This window comes from Zonotrichia leucophrys, chromosome 3 (assembly GCF_028769735.1).
Source record: "Zonotrichia leucophrys gambelii isolate GWCS_2022_RI chromosome 3, RI_Zleu_2.0, whole genome shotgun sequence".
In the NCBI taxonomy this organism is placed as follows: Eukaryota; Metazoa; Chordata; class Aves; order Passeriformes; family Passerellidae; genus Zonotrichia; species Zonotrichia leucophrys.
The window spans coordinates 6,529,195-6,556,486 of record NC_088172.1 but is presented as its reverse complement, the minus strand read 5'-3'; the positions used below and the strand labels follow the sequence as shown (position 1 = coordinate 6,556,486).

General features: G+C 39.3%; 1 protein-coding gene across 2 annotated transcripts in view; it reads right to left on the bottom strand.

Moving 5' to 3' along the window:
• MDN1 (midasin AAA ATPase 1) overlaps positions 1-27,292 on the bottom strand; it is a 93,221-nt gene that overhangs the window by 38,506 nt on the left and 27,423 nt on the right. For both annotated transcript variants that reach the window (XM_064707293.1, XM_064707294.1), the window contains exons 20-55: positions 26,766-26,879; positions 25,989-26,136; positions 25,714-25,824; positions 24,746-24,897; positions 24,106-24,284; positions 23,528-23,736; positions 22,327-22,473; positions 21,086-21,227; positions 20,826-20,960; positions 20,609-20,747; positions 19,508-19,646; positions 19,297-19,427; positions 18,679-18,823; positions 17,423-17,552; positions 16,641-16,871; positions 15,738-15,935; positions 14,141-14,349; positions 13,481-13,603; positions 12,389-12,586; positions 12,193-12,300; positions 11,442-11,630; positions 10,559-10,648; positions 10,207-10,467; positions 9,806-10,076; positions 9,304-9,463; positions 8,886-9,002; positions 7,543-7,751; positions 6,867-7,012; positions 6,179-6,381; positions 4,836-5,056; positions 3,708-3,821; positions 2,776-2,908; positions 1,988-2,097; positions 1,208-1,341; positions 461-621; positions 12-132 (exon numbers count right to left, since the gene is read on the bottom strand). In XM_064707293.1, coding sequence (XP_064563363.1) covers positions 12-132; positions 461-621; positions 1,208-1,341; positions 1,988-2,097; positions 2,776-2,908; positions 3,708-3,821; positions 4,836-5,056; positions 6,179-6,381; positions 6,867-7,012; positions 7,543-7,751; positions 8,886-9,002; positions 9,304-9,463; positions 9,806-10,076; positions 10,207-10,467; positions 10,559-10,648; positions 11,442-11,630; positions 12,193-12,300; positions 12,389-12,586; positions 13,481-13,603; positions 14,141-14,349; positions 15,738-15,935; positions 16,641-16,871; positions 17,423-17,552; positions 18,679-18,823; positions 19,297-19,427; positions 19,508-19,646; positions 20,609-20,747; positions 20,826-20,960; positions 21,086-21,227; positions 22,327-22,473; positions 23,528-23,736; positions 24,106-24,284; positions 24,746-24,897; positions 25,714-25,824; positions 25,989-26,136; positions 26,766-26,879 — 5,728 coding nt within the window. The remainder of the gene's footprint in view (positions 1-11; positions 133-460; positions 622-1,207; positions 1,342-1,987; positions 2,098-2,775; positions 2,909-3,707; positions 3,822-4,835; positions 5,057-6,178; positions 6,382-6,866; positions 7,013-7,542; positions 7,752-8,885; positions 9,003-9,303; positions 9,464-9,805; positions 10,077-10,206; positions 10,468-10,558; positions 10,649-11,441; positions 11,631-12,192; positions 12,301-12,388; positions 12,587-13,480; positions 13,604-14,140; positions 14,350-15,737; positions 15,936-16,640; positions 16,872-17,422; positions 17,553-18,678; positions 18,824-19,296; positions 19,428-19,507; positions 19,647-20,608; positions 20,748-20,825; positions 20,961-21,085; positions 21,228-22,326; positions 22,474-23,527; positions 23,737-24,105; positions 24,285-24,745; positions 24,898-25,713; positions 25,825-25,988; positions 26,137-26,765; positions 26,880-27,292) is intronic.

The following is a 27,292-nucleotide window of genomic DNA, read 5'->3' as shown; positions in this document are numbered from 1 at the left end:
AATATTGATACCTTAAAAGGAAGGGGTCTTCCTAGAGACTTCTGTAGTATCTTCATATTGGCTGAATTACCAGCAGGATTGACCAAGCAGTTCTGAATCTGCTGTGAAATGGATTGAATTTCCCTGGAAATCCTTGTAGAGGGAAAAATAAAGGGAGAGACAGATGGGAGGAAAAAAAGTCCACAGTTAACAGAAATTTGAGAAACAGGCAAAAGGATGTATAAGGATGTATAAGTATTCTTTTACTAACGGGGTAAAAATTCTAGATGATCATTTGAGCAAGCAGAAGCACAGTGCTAGGAAACACAGATTTTAAAAACAAACAATGTCATTTGCATCACTAATGGAACATAACTTGGGACACTAATCTAAACAATGCTTAGCAGCTATAACACTACAGAAAAGAGTAATTATACAGCTATTTAACAGAAATCAAAAGCCACCAAACAAAGCCACTCACTTGTTCTGGTCTGACCCAATAAGCATCTGAGGAATCCTGTCAATGAGGTGTTTCATGACCCAGTGCCAGTGCAGAGCCAGGAGTGACAACCCTGGCGCATCCACGGTGACAGAGTCGGAGACGGCCCAGAGCCGGTCCCGCCACAGCGAGCAGCACAACACCTGGAACCAGCCAAGGGGGCACAGAGTTACCCCTGCCACAGCTCACACAACACTGCTCACTTCAAAGCAGGAGAAAAAGCAACACCACCTTCACTTGTGTTAACTTCACAGTCCCACAGCGTTTTGTATTTAGTGCTACACAACCAGGACTCAACTACAGGCTCTCTAAAAACACCATACCAGCAAGGGGAACTACAGCAGCCAAAACCAACCAATCCCTGCACCAAGTCCACAATGTCAAGATTTCAGCAAAATTAAAGGGAAAGGGAGAAGTGAACCACCCCTGTGACCTGCATGTCAGCTGTCTAGGTTCACACATTCTTATCACAGATAGAAATGGTTACTCTGTTTATCATCAGTGGACAGAAATAGGTACTTCTACAGCACACTTCATGCCATCCTAAGTATTAGAGGGCACAAATACAGCCACTGAAAAAACCATGATTTTTTGCCTACTGTTAGGTATATTCTGAATACAAACAGAAGCACTGCACTTAATTTCATGGCCCCTGAAACTAAAATAGCGTTCTGCACACAATCTCATTTCACCTAATTCCCATAAATGTACTGTGCAAAGTCTACTCACATCACGTGTGTCATCATCACTTAAGGCCACCTGAGTAGACTTCACCCAGTGAAGTACAAATGCATCCCAAAGTTCAAAGAAAGCAGCAAGGTTGACCACGACTACATGAGGAAGACAGTTGTAACTCCCTGGATCTGAGGTTTGGGGAAGAGGAAAAGAAAGGCAGAGACTGAATCTTCCAGCTACATCACCTGACACATGTGGATCAATTTCTGATCACTAGAACCTCTCTAAGATTGAGAAATAAACCACAACCTGAAAAGATCCAAGAAATGAAGCAATAAAAGTAGCCCTTCATTATTTTCACAATTCTGTTACCTCTATGCATTTTATACATATATTAAAAAACCCATCATGAGGGATTCCTTGATCAATTGCTTCTATGCAGCACACTACATCACTAAATTTTACCCTTTGTTTTAGAAGTAAAACTACCTACGTACATAAAACAAAAACACATCTGAAGAATTTGGTTATTCTTGTTAGCTAAAGACAGAAGACTATTCCAGTTTCTCTCCACTGTTATTCTTAAGTTCGGTTAATTAAGAGAAAAATCATACTACTGATTACCTCATAGAGGCAGGACATAAATAGATATCTTAGGTATATCTAATTTAGGAATAATGTGTTACATACCACACTAGTCCTCATTTGACTGCTTTACATTCACATATTCTTTTTTTGCACACCATGTTTTAAAGTACACATTTCATAACAATGCAAATGAACCATATTTCAAATTGACTACAGAACCAAAAGGAACAGCAAAAATCAACCCACTTTTGTGGAAATCTAGAGACATTCTTAAGGCACTGTTTCTTGGCTTCTTGCTGGCAATCAAACTCTTCTCAAGGTAACTTCTCTTTTCTCGGTCAAGAAACAACACTGCCCTGAAGTAAAAATAAAGCTGTTATCAATCCAAGTGTTTTAAACCTTGGCCTTATGAGAATGGTGAATTACAACATGGCATTTGAACTGCAAAGTGACATAATATAGTCAGTGTATTATGGAAGAAGCATGAGGTGTAACACAACTAATTGCTTGAATATTGTTTCTGTAGAAGCAAGTTTCACAAGGAGCAGATTCCTGACTTCACCAGGAAGGAAAAACCAGTGAGCTGCTAAACAGATGCAACACCACATCCTGTAGGATATGTGAGCAGCTGCTTTCTTACACTTTAACTTCAAAATCTGTGCACTTTTTAATGTTATTAGGAAAAACTTTTTAATGTTATTAGGAAAACAAAAGCAGGATAATTAAGTTTTGTCAGAGATCTCACACACTACTGCTTCTGTCCCTTTAACGCTTTATCCCACAGTTCTGATTTTTCCTTGAAATACTGCAGCCTGTATGGAATGCTGGGAGCTCTGCTCCTATTTTAAGTGATTGTGTTTAGCATCTACAGAAAACAGAAGCAAAGAATTTAAATACCTGTACAAAAACCTCTGCTTGATATTTTAGACCACGTCTATCAAAACCTAAAATCACACTTGGCAGACATCTCAAGTGTTTACTCAGCACTGGTTACAGGCACTGGGCACTCTTTACAAGGTTTTTTTGTAACCCACCGATTTGCTGCAGACTTCAATAGCGTAAGAAGCTGATCTGTGCGTTCCATTTCTGTATCAAAGTTCATCGAATTTCTAATGATCTCCAAAAACTGCATATTCCATCTTGGATCCAGAGGCATCACATGTTCATCTGGAAAGGCAGACAAGACAGGACAGCAGTGAAACATCACTCAGTTCTCTTCTTGGTCCCCCTGCCTATGCAAGAACATTATGGAAAGAAAGAAGCAGCCTAGGAGGAAGGCAGTCAAACTCTCCCACTCCAGATATCCAAACAGAAAAGCACTAAAGCTGACTGCAGGTTCTGTAAAACAGAACAGTGACAATAAATTAAACAGGGATTAGAGTTTAGAAACTCAAGTCTGGCTCACAGTCCAGGCAAGACACCCAGGACCATCCCTAAAAGGCCCAGTGTCACTGGATGCAGCTTTCATGCACCTAACAAGCTCAGAAAAGAAGCCACAGGTCTGAGCTCCCCACAAAACACCAAGGGAAAATTACAGGCCAAGCCATGGGTTTCAGATGGGCTAACACAAATCCTGAGGAGAAAAAGAACAGGGTGCCTAATCTATCAAGTCAGAAATGCAGTGAATATTTGAATCACACTTCAGAACATCACTCTGAGCTGTAGGAATACATCTGAGTCACAGATACACAGCCAGGACTCATGGGCAGAGCACTCATCTCTAACTTGAATAGAGTATGGATGCATTTAATGCCGTATTTGCTGTTCTAGACAGCAAGAATGCTTGTGTTTGTTGTAATTTCTTTTTTTGTTTGTTTGTTTTCTTTGTTGTACTTTCTTTAATGACGAAGGCAACATGTGTTTGGAATTGAGCCTTTGCTTTGCTACATACACTTCCTAAGAAGGTTGCAGTGTGTTCACAGAATAAATAAAGGAAGCAATGTCTTACATCCATCTTTTTCAATACCTGTCATAGTTGGCTGTAGCAACTTGATCATGTTACTGACTCCAGATGAGAGGGGACTGGCATAAAAACAACCAAGGGCTACAGCACCTGCTTCCAGCTGAATCCTCACTGAATCTGCAGGTGAAGAGGGGAGAACATGGGGATAAAAGAGTGTTTAGTACAAATAAAAAAATAACTTCAACTGAGCCAGCACAAGCAGACTGAAACAAATCTGTGCATCCACTTTGGATATGCTGGTTGGTCATATTTTGTATTGGCTCCAAAGGATTTAAATTTAAAAGCACCAGATTTAAAAGCACCAGAATGTCACAGCTGAAGACATAAATCTTATAAGGAGTTCTAGCTGAACTAGTGATACTACATGTATGCTAGTAAAATATGGTTTGTGAAAATCCATGAATTTCTACCTTCAAATCTTTCTCTCAATACTTCTACTGTTTTTTTTTTTTTTGAGGGGGGTGTGTGTATTTTCTTTACAATAGGAAAAAAAGCACATTTTTCATTAATTTTTTACATATTTTTCTACTTTATAGACCTACTTGCCTGAAAAAATGGCAAAATAAAGAGGAAGCAATTAATATAGGGACAGCATATCTGAGATTTCAGACTACAGAAGAAAGCTGAATGTGTGAATTATTTGGACTAATGGCTACCTAAATGCTCCATGAGTTTAATGTGATTAATTCTGTAATTAAGTGAATAGATTATCTCAGCTATTATCCTGAATGCTCTTCAGGAAATCTCAGTTCTGCAGTTTCCTGGCTTTCCAAGCATTTGTATTTTAACACCAGAACACAGAAGGCATTAGCCTGCTTTCACTATCACTAAAAGAAATCGTGAAAAGGCATATTTGCTTACACAGATGAAAAACCTATCCAAAAGTAACTAATTCAGAAGTGGCACAAGTTAAACACATGGCTGAATAATAAAGAATAATGCTTAGCTCAAATCTCCTTACTTCCCTAACATGCACAACCTGTTTCTGTCCCTCCCTGGAGCCTCCATGCCCTTGAATTGGTGTGGATAGTTGAGAGTATTCATAACCCATAAATTGGAAAGGTCTGAATTTTTCCATAGTATACCTAACAACTCAGCCCTCAGACAAAGCAGAGTTAAATGATTACATACCAAGCACCTGTGGCAGATTTTTGGCTAAGGAGTTAAGCCATTTAACTCTTAACTTCCAGTCTTGATTGGTTGCCTTTTCTGTGAACAATTTCACTGAAGCCTGGAGAACTTCCATTTCGTCCATCCAGTTTGCATCTATCTCAACAGCATTGAACTTGAGATTCTCAGGATTAGTGGAATGCAGAACTTTCTCAAGATCTTGCAGAGTCACTGGTAATGTCCTGAAACACAAACAAGTCCAGCAATCAAGGGCTTGAACTGCCAGATCCAAGAAAAAATATATTTTGCAGGTCAAGCTATGCAACCATCTTTAGGCATCAGTGTAGCAATGCAATGATCTTTCCTCCATCATTTAGCTTTAAAACCAGTTTCCAACTTCAAATCAGTTGGCAATTTCTACTATTAGGAGCTCACTGCTGCCAAAAATTCATCCACTATCTCAAGAGAATATGCACAGAATTTCACGGAGAAATTCTAATTGATTTGTGCACCAGAATGTTATGCAAAGTTAAATTTAAAAAGACAGATAGGAAAAAAAGTGTCATTGAGTAAAAAATAAACAACAAAACCGAACAAAAATAGCAAACAACATAGCATATTGCTAAGAGTTTACAATTCCAACTTTTTATCTTACTACAAGCTTCCACACTTGTTTCACTGGAAGCAACCCATAGTACCTACCTGTATACCTATAGTCCAGAGGAGGTTATTAAGCAAAGAAGGCAGAAACAAAGTTCTTGCACCAGTGTTGTAGAAACTAACAGCTATATTGCACAAGAAATCATTAGAAAATTCTTTTATATACCTCCTGCATGGGGGCCTCTGCTTCTTTCAGACAGCTCTGTCTGAAGAAGGAAATTTGTGGTTTTACCTGAAGCTACTGGACCTAAAATTACTGATGAGCAATCAATTACATGAAAACTGGAAATCCAGAGAATCATTAGTGTACTTTAAACTAGTTCAATGCTCAGGTTTTTGAAAGCTTCGAAGGAAACTGAAGGGAGAAATTTTGGGGCTCTTATTATCTACTAAACCCAGTGTTTGCATTCACATTTTCTGCTAAACAACTCTCAAAATGAGTCAAAAGCACTTACTGAAGATTAAAAAGTCAAGTATTTTGAATGTATCTGGAAGACTTAAGAATAAAGCAGTAAGTAACTGAACTTTCATTTGCAGTGGTTGTATGCAAGGTTAAGGTAACAGGAACACAGAGTATGACTATCACAATCTCTACCTGAACAACATCATGAAGATAGGATTTTGCAATAAACAATGACATGCCATCAATAGTTCACATATATTGTTTCTCTTTTACCAGACCAAAAAAAAAGTTTCCTGCCTACCTGCAGTTTCTGAGGTTTAGTCTATGCAGACAATACATGAGGACCTGGCCATCACTCTGGACTGTGGAAAGGAGTGAGTCCTCAGCTGCAAACAGACCCGAAGGCAGGGAGTCTGGCCACAATCCCACTGCCAGCAAGGACTCACCCCACGTGTCAGGGGAAGCCAGAGAGGAAGCATGCCTCGTAACCAATTCTAACACAAGCTACAACAAACAACCAAAAAGCAGTTTAGAGTCACATTCAAACATGTAGCATGTATTCAAGCACCAAACCTCAGGAAACTCTTTAATTACATGTATGTATTATGAAATTACTAGACACCAAATCTTCTACAAATGCTATATAGTGTACACAATGAAAGTACCAACACATTCCTACCAGAAGTGAAATAACACACTGTGCAGTTCCAAAGAGGAAGTGAATGTGTCTACAGATGAGTGTGCACGGTGTTACAGGTTACAGATGCATCAGTGTGAATATCACAAAGTCTCAGCTGAAGCTGTCACTAACTACAAGCCTCAGAGTCCAAACAGGATACTGTTTGGGTCATCTCTCCAAGAGCACCACCTTCATCAGTCTCTGTCTCAGGCATTTAAGAAACAGAGGATCTCAAACACTAGCCTCATGAAGTTACATTTTTCATCTATCTAGATGATCTAAGAAAAGCTTTCAAATACAGGATTTTTACCTTTTGGTTAATCTGCAGTTGTTGTGAGCGGCCATAAACTTCCCAACAGGCTCTGTAAAAAGACTTTGCTAATCCAAAGCCTCTCTGTATTTGTTGCACAATTAATACAGCAGCCTGAAGCAAAGGTGACAAAGACGACACAGAACCTGAAAGATACACAGCAATTAGAGTGATTCAAATGTTCAGCAACTGTCAGCCCTTTAATGTGACAAACACCACTTCAGGTGTCATGATACAAAACAAGTATATCCTATTGACCTGAAAGCTGAATGGATTCTTCCCAAGGCTGATAAGAAAATATGACAAGACTGTAAATAACAGACAACCAGCTCAAAAGAAGACATCAGACAGGAAGTTCAGCTGCAAAATGCAACTTGTGCAAACCCTCTATTTTGCTCATTTTCACTTTGAATACACTGGCTTCCCAATAGCAAGGGACAATGTGCCAGTGTCTGAGGTCTCTTTACAAAGCACAGTAGCTGCCACGTTTCCATGACTTGGGCCTCTTCCTGGGAATGCAAAAAAACCAATCCAAAAGTACCTGATTATAGTTTTATGCACTTACTTATATCAGCACATAACACCACAAAATAACCAGGGTTTAATACTAAAGACTTCATCCAGATATACATAATGAGCCCATGTTGCTAAAGAATAGTGAACAGACTTTTTTTACCTGCTATTGCTTCCTTGGTTTCTGAATGCACAGCCAGAAGTGCATCACAGACACTGTCTCCAACTAAACCCAAACCATGCAGGAGTAACTTCAAATCCAGACTGTCCAATATATTTCCATCATTCTCCCCAGGAATGTAAATTTCAATCCCACGATTCCGCATGGCTCTGGATATTTCCCCATGCACTGGATCCATAGAAAGGAAGAGCCTGTTGGATATTAGAAAAGAATAACTCAAGTTGGAAGCAGCCTACAACAATCATCCATTTCAACTGCCTTAAATTCTTAAGATGTAACTTAGGTCCTTAAACTATCATTCTGGAACTACCAAATCTGCTTCTCCATAAAGTAAATTCACCTTCATAAAAATGGGAACACGGTATCTAGAAACCAGGGACAGCTACTGAATTTAAATGAGAAATCTGTATGAAGAGTTATACTTTACAATTAGACATAGATATTCTGCATGACTTCTAACTTATTATCTGAATTATGTCTGTTTTATCATTTGTCCACTTACAAAGAAAAATTAGACTGTGCCTCCGAGCTATGAAGATTTTTAAAAGGCTTAGCAACAGCTTCAAATAAATCTGTGCTATTTAAAAACCAAAGTATCCAACATTCAAGTAGTTATTACTATCAATAGACACCTCTTAAAAGCAAGGAGGAAAAAGTACTTCTGAGATACAATGTAGTGGAAACAGGTTTCTGAAAAGTCAAGAATGTTTCCAAGTCAGAGGAACCAGAGGGTATCAGTCCCAATATCCTTGTCATGAATTTGTAATAGGTAGGAACGATATAGAATCCTGTTACATTCTCCTTCCATCTTCCCCAGAGATTACTTCAGATCTGAGAGAACAGACTGTCTATTTGGGTGGTTTGTTGGGTTTTTTCTAAGTCCTGTCACTGCAGGAAACTCAAATTTATATATGGGATGGAAAAGGCTGGGAAGAAAATTATTATGCCCATATACCAGCTTTCAAAACCAGCATATCTCAAGACTTCACCATCCTCAAATGCATCCTCAATTTCATCACAGTGAAACAGAGAAGTGCCGGAGTCCTAAACTAGAAATGCAAAATCAAGGCAGAGGCACACTGCTATGAATTTTCTTGTGTAATAGTTCATGTTGCTACAGGGGTATAAAGCAAAGCCTCTTAAGCTTTTATATGCTCACCACAGTGCAGTTTTCTTCTCTGCTGGAGAGTGTCACTGCACTGCCTGGCAAGCTGAACAGCATTCAAAATATCAGAAGACTGGCTCACTAACAACATTTCTATGCTAAACCTGCTATTTGATAAAGAGAAATAAAAAAAGGAGAAACACAAAGCAGAAATAAGTACCTGAAGTTTGGATGAGGAGCTATTGTAGGAATTGTGCCATCTATGACACCTCTCTCACTCATGGTCAGAACACCTCCTGGCTCAAGCAAAGCATTCAAGCGGTCCAGCACAGAAGGGCTACATTCAAAACAAATTCAAGTCGTCATTAAAAGGTACCAATTTGATCCCTTTCTGATCTGAAATCAAAATGGTACCAATCTTAAGCAAAACCCAAGCAGTTCATTACTCTACAAGGTAAAAGAAAAACTGTCAAGCACTAAGCTGTCTGAGAAGGAAGATACTCCTCCAGAAAAATCTAAGTTATTGCTTCTTTGTATTATCAAATGCACAATATTCAGTCGTGAACCACTCAGTAAGAGGCAAAGTCAATCAGGGAAGTCAAAGGCTTGAATGAAACAAGGCCAGTAAAATCTCTTACTTGCAGAAATTAACGTTGTCCATTAGGAGCCAGTCTCCAGATTGCAGGGCCTGAACCAACATCCCATCTACCCACTCAAAAGTGCCATGGCTGTTGCAGTCAGCAGCCTGAGCCTGCTGCAGCTTGAAACGCCGGAACTCTTCTACCAGGTGAGCAAACTCTGAAAGGAAATACATCTTACACTGAGACTTACATTAATGAAGTAGCTTCCAGCACCATTCAGGAAAACTAGTAGTTATTTTGTTAATAAACATATATGCTTCCTACTTTTTAGGGGAACATAAGACCAGAGGCTCCAGCTCTTCAGAAGCTTCCCATAGGCAAAAGCCATGTGAACAGAAAAGGTTTGCAAGCACAAAGAAATAAAAAAGAGATTGTACTCCCTAAACAGGTACTTTTATGCATCCCTTCTCCCTCATTAGATGAAATTTGATGAGTATTGATGCCTTATTTTACACAATGATTAAAAAAAAGAAACAAGAAGGAAAGCCAATATACATACCTGCCTTTGTGTAAGAATTTATTTTGTTGTTTAGTCGCTGGATAAGTACAAGTATTCCCTCCAGTTTGCTCACTAATTCAGCTGTAACACTTCCACCTCCTTCCCCCAGAGATTTGGGTTTGTAATTCAGGATGAAATTGCTCCAAGCACGCAGCACGAGTTCAGCATCATCTGCACAGAGCTCTGCCAGGAGCAGACTGTCCCGTACGAGTGTGCTCACAGCACCCTCCACCTTCGCCAAGAGGCGCTGCCACGGCCTGTTGATATCAACCTGCACACAGGCCAGTAGGGAGTCAGCTCATGCAGAACACCGTGCTGCCAGGGCTCCATTTACAAACAGTAAGCTCACAGCAGACTGGCAGGAAGGAGAAATTCTGCCACATTACCAGAATGGTATTTACCTGCTCAAATCCACCCAGGAGCTCAGTTGTATCCATCGCGCTGTTCATCGCCATGATCTTCAGCCGATGGCCAGTGAGATGGGCCAACAGCTCCACCAGACTGGTTTTGCCAACAGCTGCTGGGCCCACCAGGATCACCATCCAGCTCATGTGCACACACTTCATTATAGACTCCAGGGACTGCAGTGAATGATGCAGGAGTGAGAGAGTTCTGCCAGAATGAGGAATGTAGTTGCCACGAGAAAGAACTGAATAACCGATCTGAAAGGGACGACAGACAGGCAAATGGAGTTTAGCTCAGCAAGTTGTTTCCTTCCCTATCCCATCACAAAATCCCTTGTCAACAGTTTACCTGAACATTATATGGATTGATGTGAAACTCCCTGGTTCCTGTATACACACTGGCCTCCTGGCCAAAAATGTCTCTGTACACAGAAATAACCTAGAAAAGTTAAAACAGCAGAAAGAGACTTATGAGTTCAAGTTATCCACTGTTCCAAAGATTCACTTCTAAAGGTTTACACCTGAAGTATCTTTTCCTCTCAGCTCCACAACTGTATGACAGTAACTTAACACTGTAAATTACAAGCTCATTTAACTCAAAGTGCAGCAAGCAATGTGAGTGTGAGCTGCCCACAGCAACCCTTTCATTAATCATGGTTTCCTGAGACTTGAAATACTGTAAGCAATGTTTCTCTTTAACAAAGTAGTGGGATAGAATTTACTTCATAAATAAGTTCTTTCTTTGGTAACACAGAAAAATATGACAATGTTACAGGCAGGGGACAGTAAAGCCATGACAAAATAGCCAGTCACATACAACCAGTAACTTCAGTTTCACAATCTGACTTTCCAGTTTAATACCATTTCAATGGTGTGAAATGAAACAAAAGCACAGGATTTCTAAGCAAGAGAGGAATAAGTAGGTAGCAAACATTATTTAATACAGAATCACACAAGAATATGATGTGTTTTAATTTAAGTCCTTTGTTATTCTGCTTGCCTTTATTTACATCAGCTATCTGCTTTTATACTAATTAAATTGATATTTCAAATGGCAAGGGGAGAAAGTATCTGTGGCAAACCCCAAAACTCCAAACAAACCTATTTTTAATTTTAAGAGATAAGTGTCCATGAATGAATTGCAAGGAATCTTCAAAGTGGAGACTGAAACTTGGATTTCTATAAACATATCCTGAGCATCTGAAGAGAAAGGAAGGAGAACAATGGCCCACCTTTTCTTTGTCTTCTCTGGTTCTCATTCTTTCTCCATATACTAAAAACACATGCTGGCCTGGATCATAACATCCTGGTGACTGGTCAACAAGCATAAGCTGGCACCAGCGGAAAAGATCACGTAAGTTGAACTCCCAGGGTCCTCCTTTCTGTCCCCACTTTTTTTCAGCCATTACTTCTTTTTCAATCTGAAAAAAATTGGTAGTAATTGAAAAAAAAATCATTTATTCCATCCACAAGCTGGTCTTCAAATATTTTTCTTAATGTTGATTGAACTTCTGCCTTTGGCACTGCTGACAAGACAAAGACAACTGAAAGAGCAGGCTGAATTTACTTTGATGAAGATATGCTAGGAACTAAAGCTTGATTTAGCTTGTCTCTTACTGTTTCTCTTAACACACAGCCCAATTTTGCAGTTTACTGTTGCACTCTTAAATGAATATGCAGTAAGATGCTGACAGAAGAGATTTTACCTAAGGTCACAGAATATTATTTTCTCCTGTGTATGAATGTTTTATCTTCTGTGAAAAAACAGTGCCTCATCAAATATCAACAAGGCATCTGATTGTCATGGTACAAGAAATCAGATTTAGTGGTGTTCTTTACTTTCCTCTGCATATATTTCCATCCCTCTTTTTTTACCCACAAACTTCTCTATAAAAATGCTTGGAAATAAAACATTATACTTAATTTTTTTCTACTTACTGCATTCTGCCTACTTCTACAGAAAAGAAATTAAAATATGTTTACCTTGTTATTGAAAGCAACCATTTTAGCAATAATGGTTTTATCAATAGCAGGAAACAATGTATTCCCAATAAATTTCATATCTTCTGCTGACAGTGGATCAACATACACCTGTAAAATCAAGAGAATTCAGAGTGTTTTTATCAGAAACCTGTAAGACAGGATCATGATGTACTTGAAACCAAACAAATAAGCTTGCCTGTGTAAATCTATTAAGAAAGGACTTGGGGAGACCCTTCCTTCCACCTCCTTGTCTGTACGGATTCTGGCATCCAAAAATCTTTGTCGTCTTGTGCTGTACATGAAAATTCATTCCCAGTTCTGGAACATAAATCTCAGCTCTGTGGTCAAAGCATGCATTAAGCCCCTCTAACACAGACTGAGAAGCCAGATTCAACTGAGGAAAGAAAGAAGGATACAATATTAATGCTCCACAAAACATTTTTGCATAATCTCTAGTCTAATAGTCTGGGATATATAGAAGGCAAAATTCCATTTCATTGCTGTTCTAGAACTAACACAAGTTATTACCACCAGCTAGACTGTTACTATACTGGAGCAACTAACAGTTCCTTACGTTCACTTGTTATTTGTACTGTGTTTTTTTCACTGTGATAACAAAACAATTCTCCACTGTAAAACCTGCATTTTCAAGACATTTTTTTTCTGAATTTATGTTCATACATTTGTGGCACTCAGAGCATTTTGTTTGCTTATTTAAATTCAGACAGTCTCTAGTGGTTGTTTGAAGTGACATTCTTCTCAATAGGGGGGAAAAAAGAAGGTTCACAAGGGGCTAAAGAACTGAAGATTTTGCACTCTGCAGTAATTAGAATGCATATTGCCAAGAAGGCAGATCTGTGCACACACATGCCTGAAAACACTTGCCACAGGGTACATGAACAATCCTGCAGTGGCAGGAAAGCTTATGCTGGCAAGATGGAACTCTTCCCCATCTCAATTAAATCCATAACCAACACAGTATATTAGTCCCCAAAAAAACACCTTCGATTTCAGTGAAACTGCATCCACAAAGAACACTTGTACTGAAACTTCTGTTGACATATTTTTCTCCAAAACCTTTCAAATGCAAATCAAACCTATCCTTGGTCTTCTGCAATAGTTTAAGCTGGGATTCAATTTCTGTTCTCTTGTCTCAAAGAAGTCTAGTCATCACCTGCCTTCATGAAGGGAGGTCATCAGCACTCAAAGGTATTTATTCCACAAGGCAAATCACCAAATTTGCTCTTCTAGAACATTACATTTTATTTGTCCCCAAACCTGAATTTACCTCATCTAAGACAATCCAGTGTCCAGCCTTTAATGCTGCTAAGAGTGGTCCATCACGCCAGGCAAATTCTCCTCCCTTGCCACCTTCAACTGGCAAGTCTGTCCCAAATAAGTCTGTCACATCCTTTGGGAGTAAAGAACAGAATGGGGGAGTTGATGAATTACAAAATTTAACAGAAGTTCTTAAACATCACTTGTTAACTTTACTTAACATTTTCTCCCTTTCCTTTTAATACCTACACTTTCAGATCTAATTAAAAATTTTCAGCAATTGCAAAATGCTGAAAGCTTTTCCATTATAGGACTCCAGTGACAAGATACAATATTTAACAACAAAAATTTAAATTGCAACAGAAAAGCTAAAAAGCCTTAAAGCTAGTTTTGAGTAATGTTGCAGAAGCCAAGAAAAACACAGTAGACAAACATAAGCATGGCTTCACCTGAAAAGAACAGAAATATCTAGGAACTGGCATTCACTCACAGAGCCTTGCTGCTCTGCCTCCTTCCCCCTCCCATTCAGTTTTGAGACCACTGAGACCAAGAAGGAAAAACTGACATTTCAGACACAGTGCCAAAGCTAAAGAGAACTGCACTTTAAAAGTTATACAAAGCTTCTACCCTGCCATAAACACCAAGTAATGAAGGTAATATTTTACTCTACCGTTTGCTCAGACAGGTTGATTCGAACAAGACAGTTCCCTGAGGCTTTTGCCAGGGCAGCCACCAGGCTGGTCTTGCCCACTCCTGGTGAACCCTCCAACAGAATAGGTTTGTTAAGCTGCAGGGCTCTTAACAGCCTCTGTGCATTCACTGCTGTAGTCCCAGCATTTAAAGCATAATCTGTCATGTTGTTCCTCTGGAGAATAGGGCCTAAAGTAAAGGAAAGATAAACCAGAAAACAATTAAACAATTAAAGAATGTTTATGCTGGAGGTGCTGACAGTGTGCCTCTGAATGAGCTCACTTTGACTGTAAATTGATCTCAGCGCAGCAAGCAATGGAGACCCAGCTTGTATGCCATTCTTGGAGTTGTGGCACATAGATTTTGTTTGACCCACAGCTGCATCTCAGCCCATCTCCACATATTTAAAGTGAATTTTGCAAAACAAAAGCATATGGACATAAGATTTATTTTGCCATGAAACCTAAATATCTCCTGATTCATGACTTAAAGTGGAGATCTATCCCTGAACAAACATAAATGTGTTCCTGCACTTCAGTCATGTGGATCTAAAACTCAGAAGCAGCTCTTGAAAAATTGACACTAAGGGATACAATCCAGTCATGCTCCAGAACAACATATTAATCTGTTCCATACACTGCTTCTCCTTTACTGTAATTATGGCATACAGTGGGGAGAGAGCACAGAGCTTGTCTGTCAAATTCCAGCCAGTACAGCTCCTTGGACATCACTGCCCCAAACGTGTGATACAGCATTTCTCATGTATACAAGATATTAATCACCAGTGCATCCTACACAAACTGATACCTGTTTAGTAGGAAAGGGATCCAAAGAGATTCCTTTTGTGAACTAATCAGCAAAGGGGAGCTAAGCAATTTACAAAAAAGCTTTGCTTTGTACAATTTTAAGCATGAGTAACACAATCCATGAATGCCAGAAAGTCCAAATGTGAACAATTAATACAGCATTAGGAACACACAGGTCCATGTAATAAAAAATAACCAGCTGAGTTAGAAAGCTCAGAGCCATCACTTTTTAGTCCTGTTGTGGTATTTTAAGGGTAAGCAGCAGTGTTTTGTTAGTTCCATTTGCATTTTTTTGTCCCATGAGGAACTGAAATGCAGAGATTTAATGATTTTGCCAAAATTGCAGCAAATCTTTGAGAGGCTAGAGCAAGGCATGGCATTAACCTCCATTCTGTTTAGTTTTGTCCTGGTTTCCACGCTTGGCACAAGGGCCAGGATGAGCTGCAGCTTTAGTTAGTGGAAGTTAACAGGCCTTTTGAGCATGCAAAAGTGACAGAAAATCACAACTGAAAATTTTAAAAAAGCTTTGTTGCACCAGAAAAGTCCATGAAAATTAGGCCATTAAGAAGTAATGAAAAAAGAGAATGAACAGATGTGTTTGACTTGACTTGTAATCTACACACTTGGAGGCAGAAAAGGGATTTTTCTAAAGCTTAAGAACTAATAAATTGTTCTATGATGGTTCAGGTATCCTACCTAGATCTAGTGAATAACAAAACTACTGAAAGTAAATCACAGAATAAATGTCCACCCACTCCCACAGTCTCTTGCCTCTTGGAATAAAAAATGGGTGAATTCCCATAAAGTTGTCCATCCATACAAACTCTTTTTCCTTTGTTCTGTCATAAATCTTCAGTTCATTCTTCTGACAATCAGTCAGCTCAAAGAATTGACTCATTTTCTCATGTAAGAATGTCAGGCATTTCTCACGAGCTAATAAAGCTGTATCAGCTGAGCAGGATGTTGTACCTGTAATTAGGAAAGTAAAGTGTGCTTCAAAACATTAACTAGCCACATTCATGTCATGATAAGAAACTCATCCCTTCCTGTGCATGCAGGTTTATATTTTGTTTTAATGTTTTCAGTGCTTCCAGTACTATTTACCATGGACAGATGGTTCTGTGAGCCCAGAACTAAGGATACCATATTTCCAACCCCCTTTCTTCTACTGTCACAATCACCCTGAGAGCTTGCCATAGGCCCCCCCAGGCTTTCTTTTCTGGCATTTCTTGTGCCTTCCACTTTTCCTCCTCTCCCTTATCTACTATTTATCAGCTGGGCCAGCAGCCAGCCAAACACAAAGATGCATTCTCAGCTCTGTGCATGGTACAGGCCAGCACATACAAATGCTGACTTGTGCAGTGGGGGGAGAGCATGAGAGCATAATATGTGCTCAAGTACTGTATCAGCTCAGTAAAACCACATCAACACAATAAAAACCACAGGTTTGCTTAATTTGTGTGCTAGCCTTTGTAATATTATTAATCCCTCTAATTTACTTCAGCTTGCTCGATTACTGTGCTACTGAAATACAGAAAAGGCACATGAAGTACAAATGGAAGTGAAAACATCTCCTAGAAGAGTCCCATGCTGCCCCATTCTGCTTGCATTGGACTAAAAATATTAATACAGAGTTTCATATTTTCTGCTACTAATTTAGCACTGAAGACTTACCTGACCCTATTCCATCAATATACACCAAACATGCAGCATGGATAAAAGACATCCATGGGGAAATGTTACGGTGGCTGCATCCCTTGGCAGAACTTGACTCATCCTCTGCCATGACATTCATAAAATTAACCCAGGCCAAGATGTCTCTCACACTGAGGATACACTGGCGACCAAACTCTTGATTAGTCAGCCATTCAACAAAGTCCATCATGAGTTCTGCTATGTCTGCCCCTAAAAAAAAATTAAAAACAAATAAACCACCAAATAAATTTGAGTTACCATTTTTTGGTCACATCTGCTACACTGTTTTAAAAACATCTTTAAGGCAGGTACAGCTGCATGAGCAATGTAGATGGGTACTCTTTATCCTAGAAACAGAATAAGAGAAGAGAAAGCTCCTGCCTGAGCTCTTTTTACAGATCCTTTTATATTCAGGTGACAAGGCAGCATCACATGACTAACACTAACAGTGAAGCTGCTGGCAGAAAGTGAAGTACCAGCTCTTTCAACACTCTATATTAAAACCAAGCTGGGACACTGAAGGGCTGGGGATAGTTCAGCTATCTGGATGGTGAAGTAAACACAGCCCTGATTTACTTCTGGCTAGACATATACCATACACAGTGAAGGAAGAACAAAGTCCAGAATACAGCATACTGTCCTCAGGGAGAAATGTAGCAGAAAAAGGGTGACAGTGGCGTACATCCTAAGGAAAGGCTGTCAGCCTCCAAACTCCTTACTTTCTTAGCAATATTTGAGTATCAACACACAGAAATACTTACCCTTGTGCTTTACTGCACCCAGAGACAATCCGGGATGAAGATTGTGTTTTACAATCTGTATCAAATCATCACGGCCATTGCTCTGCGGACACCAAATTTCTGTAAATCTGTTGCGCAGCGCAGGGGAAAGCTGCAAAGAAGCAGAGTGACAGAGCAATTAAATTAAAGATTCATTACAAAATCTTCCCCAAAGGTCAGTTAACAACAGCCTTGCAGTCACTGTAATTGTCAACAATAAACAAAATGAACAAAATAGATATTTCCTTCTAATTTTGACAGAGACACTTTGTAAGAAAATCTTTGAAAGAAGAAGGATTTTTAAGACTTCTAGTAGTTGCATCAATGCAGGAAATGGGTGATATAGAAAGTTCAAAAGAATATGGGAAGAAACTGAGCTGGTTTGCAATCACCAAAGCTCCGTTTCATTGTAGGGCACCATGTATCAAACAATGGCTCTGTAATCTCCCTTTGCTTACAGAGGCAAACCACAACATGGAGATTTGCCTTCAATTACAGCTTGTTTCTTTAATTCCTCTCTTCTTTGGCTGAATTTGTCAAACAAAAATTAGTAGCAAAAATGCAATCCAGAAATAAATCCTATTTAAACACATGGCTTCAATGAGTGGTTCTCTACTTCAGAAACCACTTTAAATGGAGTACCCATCTTTTTTTTGAGTAAAAGAGCTTCTGATTCTTTTTTATAAACCTAGCTTCCAACACCGCTTAAAAGTTGTAGGGTTTTGTTGTCTTATGGGTTTTGTTTTTTTAAACATGTTTTAAATTACTTAATTCTCAACTTCAGAAAGAATTTTTTTCATTTAATGAAAAAGCTCTTTTGGGATGTTCATTATTCACTAAGAAACACAAGATGACCATCACTTTCTGAACAGCATTAAGGAGAAAAATCTGATATGCAACTCTGTACTACCTCAAGACTCCTGGATTTACTTGCTTCACAAGTCACAGTTCTTGTACTTGAATATTCTATGTATCAAGCCTAACTCGAGTATTTAGAGGCCTGAAGCTTCCTTTGACATTCTGCTGAGTATTCATTTATAACGCCACAGTGACAGCCCACAGAAGTGGCAGAAACCAGATTCACCCCAATCCTCCTTTAGAGCGATGAAGCAATGCCAACTAGAAAGCACTGGATGCCAAAATTGCCATGATGCATTTTTGTATTGTACCTCCAACCAGCTAATGGTCAGTAATGACCAGAAGATGCATGCTGTACTTCCAGATGTTTTGGCATTTACCTCTTTTTTCCCAAAGTCACCTCCTGGGTTCATGGTCGCAAGGATACGGAATTTCTTTCCCGCAACTAATAGTTCTACTTCATTCTCCTCATCATCTTGGCCACCTTTTTCAGCAAGTACCAATGTCTTTTCAGCTTCAAGAACACTAGAGAGAAGGTTAAAAAAATTGCTTAAATTTTGCTCCACACTTCAAAAGATCACTTAAAAATGAAACTCATATTAATTGGCCTGGATAAACTTTCCTTTATTCAATATAATGGGTAACAGAAAAGACTAAAATGAGGGATACTACAGCAAATAGATAATGAAGTTGAATTTATATTTTAGTTGTTCTGGGGGTTTTCTTTACACACACACAAAAGAGGGGGAAAACCAGATTTTGTCCTGGGATTTGACAAGATATACTTAATTTCAAAAGCTCTCTGGCTTGCTCTCATACTGCAAATGGTAAACCAGAGATTTTACTTTCAAGTTTTGTTTGTACCATTGTCCTTTTCAGCAAGAGAGCAGGTCACCTAAGCCAGGAAACAAAAGTGCCTAAAAGAAGTCAGATTTACCCCACTCATGTTTGGATAATGAACACTGAGGATGCTTAGTACTACCACATTTCAGACATACCTGTTAAGCCGCTCTAGTACAGAATCATCAGCTAAAGAAATCTCATCAAGGAGGAAAAAACCCTCCTCCTTCATGGCTAAAACAAGAGGCCCATCACACCACTCAAAGAGTCTAGAACCATCAGATTCCTCCTAAGAAACGGAAAAGAAAGTGAGAAGTGGTAACTGCTCCTTTTTACTTCCATGGGGACACCATCCAAGGTACTACAAACCTGCTCCTTGGCCCTCTGCCGGACTGGTCGCAGCCCTCCCAGGAAGTCTGAGGTCTCCATGTGCAGGTGGCAGTTCACTGAGTACAGCTTCTGATCTGCTAATGCTGCAAAGATCTGACAAATGGTGGTTTTACCACACCTGCAACCAAGTAATTTGATTAAAAAGGATGAATTAAAAAAGAAGCAAAACCAAGCAATTAGCTCACTTTGGACAGGATTCATACTTTCATTGAAGAGCTATGAGGCAAATGCCCAGCATGCAAATTTTCTTCTGCTCCCTTTCATTGAAAGAAATGTATGCAAAGTGAAGCCATTTCTGGCACAACTGTTGCTGGTTTGCACAAGAGACCTTTTAAAATTAAATTAAACTAAAATCAATTAAATTTAAATCAATAGCTGTATTGATGGATTTCTGCATGTTCAAAGTCAAATTTATTTCAGCTTGCCCTTCCAGATACTCAACCAGTCTATCATTTCACTGAACTGGAAATGCTACATGTCTAGACCAAGCCTAAGTCTGATGGAATAAACTGCTGAGCATCTAGTTTTCATTTACTACCCAAGTACATTTTCCTTCTCTCTTTTCTTGCATTTTTCTTTCCTTCTCTTCCATAAAATTTTACTCTACAAATTTATAACCAGGACAAGAGTAGACAGCATCTACTTCCACGACCTCCACTACAACATATGAGGTGGAGAAGAGGTAGCAAGACTATATTCAAGTTCTTAAAACATGTAAATTGAATGTGCTCTCAAAGAGAAAAATGTCACAATACCCCAAAAGCAGCCCCTCCTGTGAGGCACAGTGAGATTCTACAGGGCATCTTGTAAACTGGGGGCAGAAGTCAGTTCACTTTCATCTTCCTACTTTTATGTAACTTCTATGTAGTTACAAAATGCAGATGAACCCATTAAAGACACAGGTTAAATGAGATGCTTCCCCTCAGAAAGGAATTGTGAAAAATAGCAGCTGCAAGTCTGCCATGAGGCAGGCTCAAATTAAAAGATCCCAGATGAAAGCAGCACTGAAGCCCACACAATCATTTTGTCTCAGCTCAGCAGCTGGTACAAAACAAAAAAAAGCATAAAAAGCAAGATTACCCAGTGTCTCCCACTAGCAGTACTGGTTCACCAAACTCCAGGGCTCGTCCCACCAAAATGGCAAGTCTCCTCATCCCTTGAGTCCAGACAACATGGCTGAAATCTCTGTCCATCACGGACATCCATGTGGAAGACTTAGCTGCACAACACAAAGCAATCCATCAGCTTCAGTCCATCTAGAGATCATCTACCAGTGGGGCCCCTTGAGGAAACTCACCCAGCAGCTTTTTGACACTTTCCCCTGAGAAGAGAGACTCGGGATATATTTTTTTCTTGAAGTGTTTTTCAATGACATTTTGAATGACATCCACCTCCTCCTGTTTCCTGACTCTGCCTGCCAGAAGCATAAAACCTATAAAACAGAGGAAGAGAGAAAGCAATTACTACCTGGGTAATCAGCAACAAAAATTTACACTTCAGAAGCGGGGACTGGAAAGCAATTCTACAGACACTAAAAGCTGGGGCAGCAGAGCTCACCATCATTTGCTAAGTGCTGCAGCCAGTCATACTCCTCCTGCAGCTGCTCTGCCAGCCGGTACCTCTCAGCCCAGCGGAACAGATCCCGCAGGGTAATGAAGCCGTGCTTCCCAGCAAACACCGTGGAACCTCTGCGGTAAGACTGCCACAAGAACAAACTGTGAGGTATTTTCTCATCAACCTGTCCAAATACTTCTAGCAAAGCTAATCATCCCTCTCTGCAGTGACACTGCAACAAGAAAATTCCATGAATAACTACGAGAAAAAGTTCAGAAAAGTCACAATGTCTAAACACTAACTCCTTTTAGGCAGGTATTTGATGAGCATCAGGAACTAAATAATTTAGACAATGACAATTTTAAGAAAAAACGATGCTACCTGGAATAAAACTAAATCCAGCTTGTGCTGCAATAATTGATTTTAAATACAAGGTAGTTTTAGTTACATACGAAGTGTCAAACGTCTGTTGAATACAGGAGAATCTAAACATATCCAAAATTGCTGCTTAAAAACAATACCAAATTTCACATGACCCAAAGATCCCTACAAATCCAATACTGTGCTGTTGGAGATTTTTTCAGAGATGGCCTAGAAGGCAGCTGTGAGGAGCAGGTTCTCACAGCCTGCTTCTGTAAACAGCAGAGGTTCTCAGGTTATTTTTAATTACAAGTAAAGGTGACAAACATGAAGGCCTTGAGAGCCTTGCACATCAGAGTTCTCAGACAGCTTTCTCATAACAAGTGGATGTTCTATCTTTGGCTGTTTTGGGAAAGCAAGAATAATTTTGAGAACCCAAATCTAGGTATTGGAAACATAAGGAGGAGTTGGTGTGTAATCTCTGGCCTATTGTGAGCTCAGATTTTGCAATATGCATGAACTTGATTAACACTGTTATAAAAGGTGATTGATTGATTAATAAATCGGAGTCGATGCTGACCAACGCAAGGTGGGTCGTCTCCCTCCAACTTCAATACTGTGCTTTGGCTCCAGAGCAAGGGATAATTCTACACATTAAATCCCAAGGTGTCTGTTTTGTTGGTGGTTTGTTTGTTTGTTTTTTTTGCTCCTAGCTTTCTCTCAAATCTGACATCACCTTGCCTAGCCTTAGTCTTAACCACTGAAAATTAGTACCTTGGTGGGTTCTCTCTGTGATTTAGGATTTTAAATATCCTTCAGCTAACAATACCTCCCCCGTGAAGGAATTTCTGTTTCTTATATTAAAAGAAAAAATACTCTCATACTTGCAGGTCTAACATGACTTTGACAAGCTTGCTGCAGTAAGAAGGTGGCAAACTGCATCGCTTGTGCAGGATGGTTTCCAGCTCAGCACTTGGCAGTTCATCAAAATGCAGCTCCACAAAACGATTTCTGAAGGCTCTTGACAAAACCTAAAATATGAGACCACACCAGTGTTTGAACCTTTTTCCTTTGATATTGCTCATAGATGCTCCCCTACACATCCAAAGGAAATAAGGATAGTGTTATAGCATACAAATTAACACACACACATCTACACTGAAAGAAAGCATAATAGAGAGATTGGATGATGAGAAAGCTTTCAAATGGACTGGGTATTTTAAGGGTATAGGCAGCTAAGCATTACAAAGCCACAAGCTTACTCTCCTTACAATGGGAGTTTTGGAAGGGTAAAAGTGATAAAACTTTTTAGGCTGAGACAGTTTCATAGGTAAAGCAAAAGGTGCATGTGCAAGCAAAGCAAAATTAGCAATTCATTCATCACTTCACATCAATAGGCAGGTATTCAGCCATCTCCAGGAAAAAAGGGGTTCATCACACACCAGTGTTACTTAGGGAAACCAACACTGAACTCCCCTTCTTCCTCCTCCTCCTCCCCCCAGTTCTGACTGCTGAGCACAGTGCCATATGGCATGGAACATCTTTGGGCAGTTGGGGTCTGCTGTCCCAGCTGTGTCCCCTCACAGCACCTCATGCACCCCCCACAAGTACATGGGGCAGTGTGAGAAGCACAAAGGCCTTGAATCAGTCCAAGCTTTGCAATCATTAAGACATCAACACTGTTTTGATCACAAATCCAAGCACAGCACCATACCAGTCACCATGAAGAAAATTACCTATTCCAGACAAGAAACAGTACAAAATGGACTTCTACAGCTCAAGTAGAATCTCTTTCCCAGAGCTCTTGGACAAGAAATGCTGATTCAAGTATAACATACGTGAAGTCTGGTTCACTAAATCACTTAAATCTTAACTACCTAAAATTAATTAGAAATTCTGTATCCATGAAACAAGTAACTCACCTAAACAGAGCCCAGCTGTACTGACAGTCCACAGCCACCTAAACTCTCTCCCTCTTGAGATTCATGCTGCTACACATCATAACATTTTCATATCACACTCTATGTGTGAGAGAGATTAACTCCCTGAAGTCTGGGCTACCCAAAAGGAACGGATCATACAGACCTTTCTGCCACCATAGAGACCTGGAGGGTTCTGAGTGGCAAAGAGCATGAAGCGAGGGTGAGCTTTGACAACCTCCTGGGTCTCAGTAATGAACAGCTCCCTGTTATCATCCAACAAGCGGTTGAGAGCCTCCAGAACATCAGTGGGAGCCAAATTCAACTCATCTAGAACAATCCAGTAGCCCTTCCTCATTGCATCTATGAGAATGCCTTGGGGAGAACAGAAAAATGCCTAGTTAAAAATCTGATAAAGCAAATCTAACAGAAGCATGCACTCAGATACACCCAGCAACCCATTTCATTCAGGATGAACACTAATCCAGAGACAGAAGCAACAGTATTGTTTAAATTGTTGGCTTAGCATCTTTAGGTCCCATGGGAGCATGATGAGACAGACATGAGCTTCTCAGAATTCAATTAAATTTACACAAGTGATTGTCATTAAAGTGCAACTACTAATTTTATGACAGGTCATCTCTCCATTGTAATAAACCAGACAAGTAATCAGAAAAGGAAATAAAAAAAAACAGCCACTGAAATGAGACAGGAATTTGGAGTACATAGAACATGCTCACTTACCTTCCTTAAATACCAGCTTTCCAGAGGCATCTGATGTGTAACAGCCAATATATTCTTGGATATCAGTATGCTCATGGTTGTTGATCCTTACACAATGATTCCCAGTGGCAGCAGCCAACCAGCGAATTAAACTGGTTTTACCAACAGAGGTCTCTCCTTGAATCAGTACTGGGTGAGTCCTAAAAGCCATGACCAAAATAGCGGGTTAGAAGCATGAGCCATGACTTTCTCACACACAAGATGTCAACATTGTTAAATCACACTATCAAAACACCACCACTTAACTCATTTGGGGTATCCAAGATCATACACTGACAGGGAAATATAAATATCTTTACTCCCAAGTGCTAACAGCTACCCATGAAGCTTTTCATGGCAGTGTGAGATAAGCAGGTTATTCTAACTGCAAATTTCTAGATCAGAATTTAAATAAAACTAGGTATGGCAGTAAGATGGTTTAAGGAAACAAAAAACACATGTATAAATTTCAAGTCACTCTATAATAAAAAGTTAACTGTAAAGTAGAAGGAAAATAGACATTATTAATCCAAACAATAAAGATTAGAGGGACACCAACAACTCAAGGCCTAAACAAACATAATTACATTATTTTTTTAAAGTAAGAAGTTAAAACACTTACCCTGCAGAAACAACCCTGACAATGTCCTTCAGATTAAGCTTAACTGAAGGGGTGAGCACGTAACTCTCATCTACTGTAGGTTCTTTGTCCCCAGCTGAAATCCAGTACCCTTCTATAAGTATGAAACTCCCTCCTTTAGGTTTTGGTATTTGCTAAGGAGACATGACAGAAATAACAGATTATACAGATGGGTTTCAATTTGCTAATGAAAACAACTACTGTCACACCACTGCTACATATTCCCTAAAGAAATTTTTAATTAATCCCTGAGCACTCCTGCAGTAACCACTGTCCCCTTGCCACAGAATGCAAATTACAGGAAAAACCGGACAAGATTATTTCAGGGTCATGAAGCAGAAATCTTTGCCAGTGGCATGAAGATGAAATTGTCTCAAGAGTCTTAGCACTGAATTTTGAAGGGCATTTACAAGCAGGAGCTTTGCTTTAATCTTTTTTATGTATTTATACACATTTTCCAGCATGAAAGGGTTTATTTTGAAACAAATACCCATCTCTTTAACTGGCTTCCCCATCCCCCATGCAAACTCATGCTGGGTTCCCAGCACTACTGACATTCTTCCTTTCCCATAAGAGACAAAGCACAGATGCTTCTTCATATCCATATGTTCTGCATTCAGTCTAAAAATATAAAGCCTGAGAAAGCTTGTCCAAAGTCTGTGAGAGCTTTACAGTTGGAACCACTGCATTAAACTGCCCACACTCCACAGTGCTTCAGTTATTCAGGCTTCCATATTTTTTCAAATGAATAAATAAAACCAGCTAACACATCAACATTCAAGCAAAGTAAAAAACTAGAAAAGAATGGCATTAATTTTTTCCATTTCTTAACTTTGTAAAATGAAAAACAGAACTGCAAGAATGAAATGTAGAGGAAAAACGAGGGAACTCAACTCAAAATAAATTCTACGTTAAATATTAGACAGCTCTTCATAATCTTAGTTGCTTACCTGCTTGAGCAGGCTTTTGATGTTGCCAGAGACTATATGCTGGCATATCAGCTTTTGAACCACTGGGTGAGAACCTCTGTCAAGCTGTGTCAGGAAACTCAAACAGAAGCCCTAAGAAGAAGAATTATTTTCAGTGATAAACAAGAAAAATAAGGAAAAAACACACAGATTAAAGAACCATTTCTGTTCAATACTGAACTTAGAGAAGATTATCCTTTACCCAAACAACCTCTGCAGTGAATACACACTGAGCACATGCCAGCCCAAGTAATCACCTCATACAGGGAGCGTGCTATGCTGCCACAGGGATTGGATGCTGCGAATCTCAGGGCCCTGCACAGGGTACGGAGACTGTAGTGAGGTCTGTGGCCAGTTCCATCCACCAGCTTGGTTTCTGCTTCCTTTCTCACAGACAAATAGAAGCTGCAAAAATACAGTTACATAGAGCTGTTACTGATCAGACCACTGCTCCAAGCAATCAAAGCCCAAGTATGAACACTTCAGTTTATCTCCAACTGTTACTTTTCTCAAAAGCTCCAGGTTAGGAAAGCCATGCCAAGCTCTGCCATCTGTACAGTCAGTGAAGCACAGCAACAGAGTATTTTTAGAGCCATATTTCTGACAGAGCTTGATATACAGAGAGTGACTATAAACTCCAAATATTCTAAACATGAGATAGTTCACCTTACACTAGGGGAAAGAAAGGTTACTCTAGACAAACACACAAGACTTTCTTCAGAATTATCTACAGAAGCAAACCATTGTAGTCTCCCAGACATGAAAGAGGACTGAAACAACAATGCTATATAACTGGTGCCACCAAGAAAACAATTCTGAGTTTCAAAAAATTAAAATCTCCTTCCCACAAATACAGAAACCCGCAGAATTAAAGAGATGGATGTCTATACTCTTCTGTTTCCTACAGCTATGCCAACTGCTGCATGGAGAGCATTACAGTGTTTCCCAAAGCAGGCTAACCACAGACTATCACCACATACTTATTTTTTGTGACTTATTTCATCAAGAATTTAAAAAGATTACAGTCAACTTACTTCACAATTCCTTGTACTGTATTTCTGCTCACATTCAAGCTTCTCAGATAATCCATTATAAGAATTTGCAAGTCTCCTTCATTTCTCAATTCTTCTACATAAAGTTCAGTAAACCTGCAAGAATCAAATCAATCCGTAACACTTAAGACACCTGACCATATGGAAAAATCATGTTGTATATAAATCTCATGGCACATAACATTTTAAATTAAAAACAGTTAAAGCTGCAGACTTATAGACTGTCCAACCTACAGACAGACTCAAGAAGCAGAGCAGTTGAAAGATAAGGTATTACTAATATTTTCAAGTAATTTATCTGAATTAGTTTAACATCTTAGACTGATAGTGAACAGTGTGATTTAAATTACAAATTTAAACAATTTGCAATAGATACTCAAATGTTACGGCCTAAACAACAAAGTACTGACACAGCAGTAGCTATTTTTGACAAATAGTAGTAGGTATTTTTGACAAATAGAAATATAAATTCATTTAAACTTAGTAAATTATGCTGATGCTGAAATCTC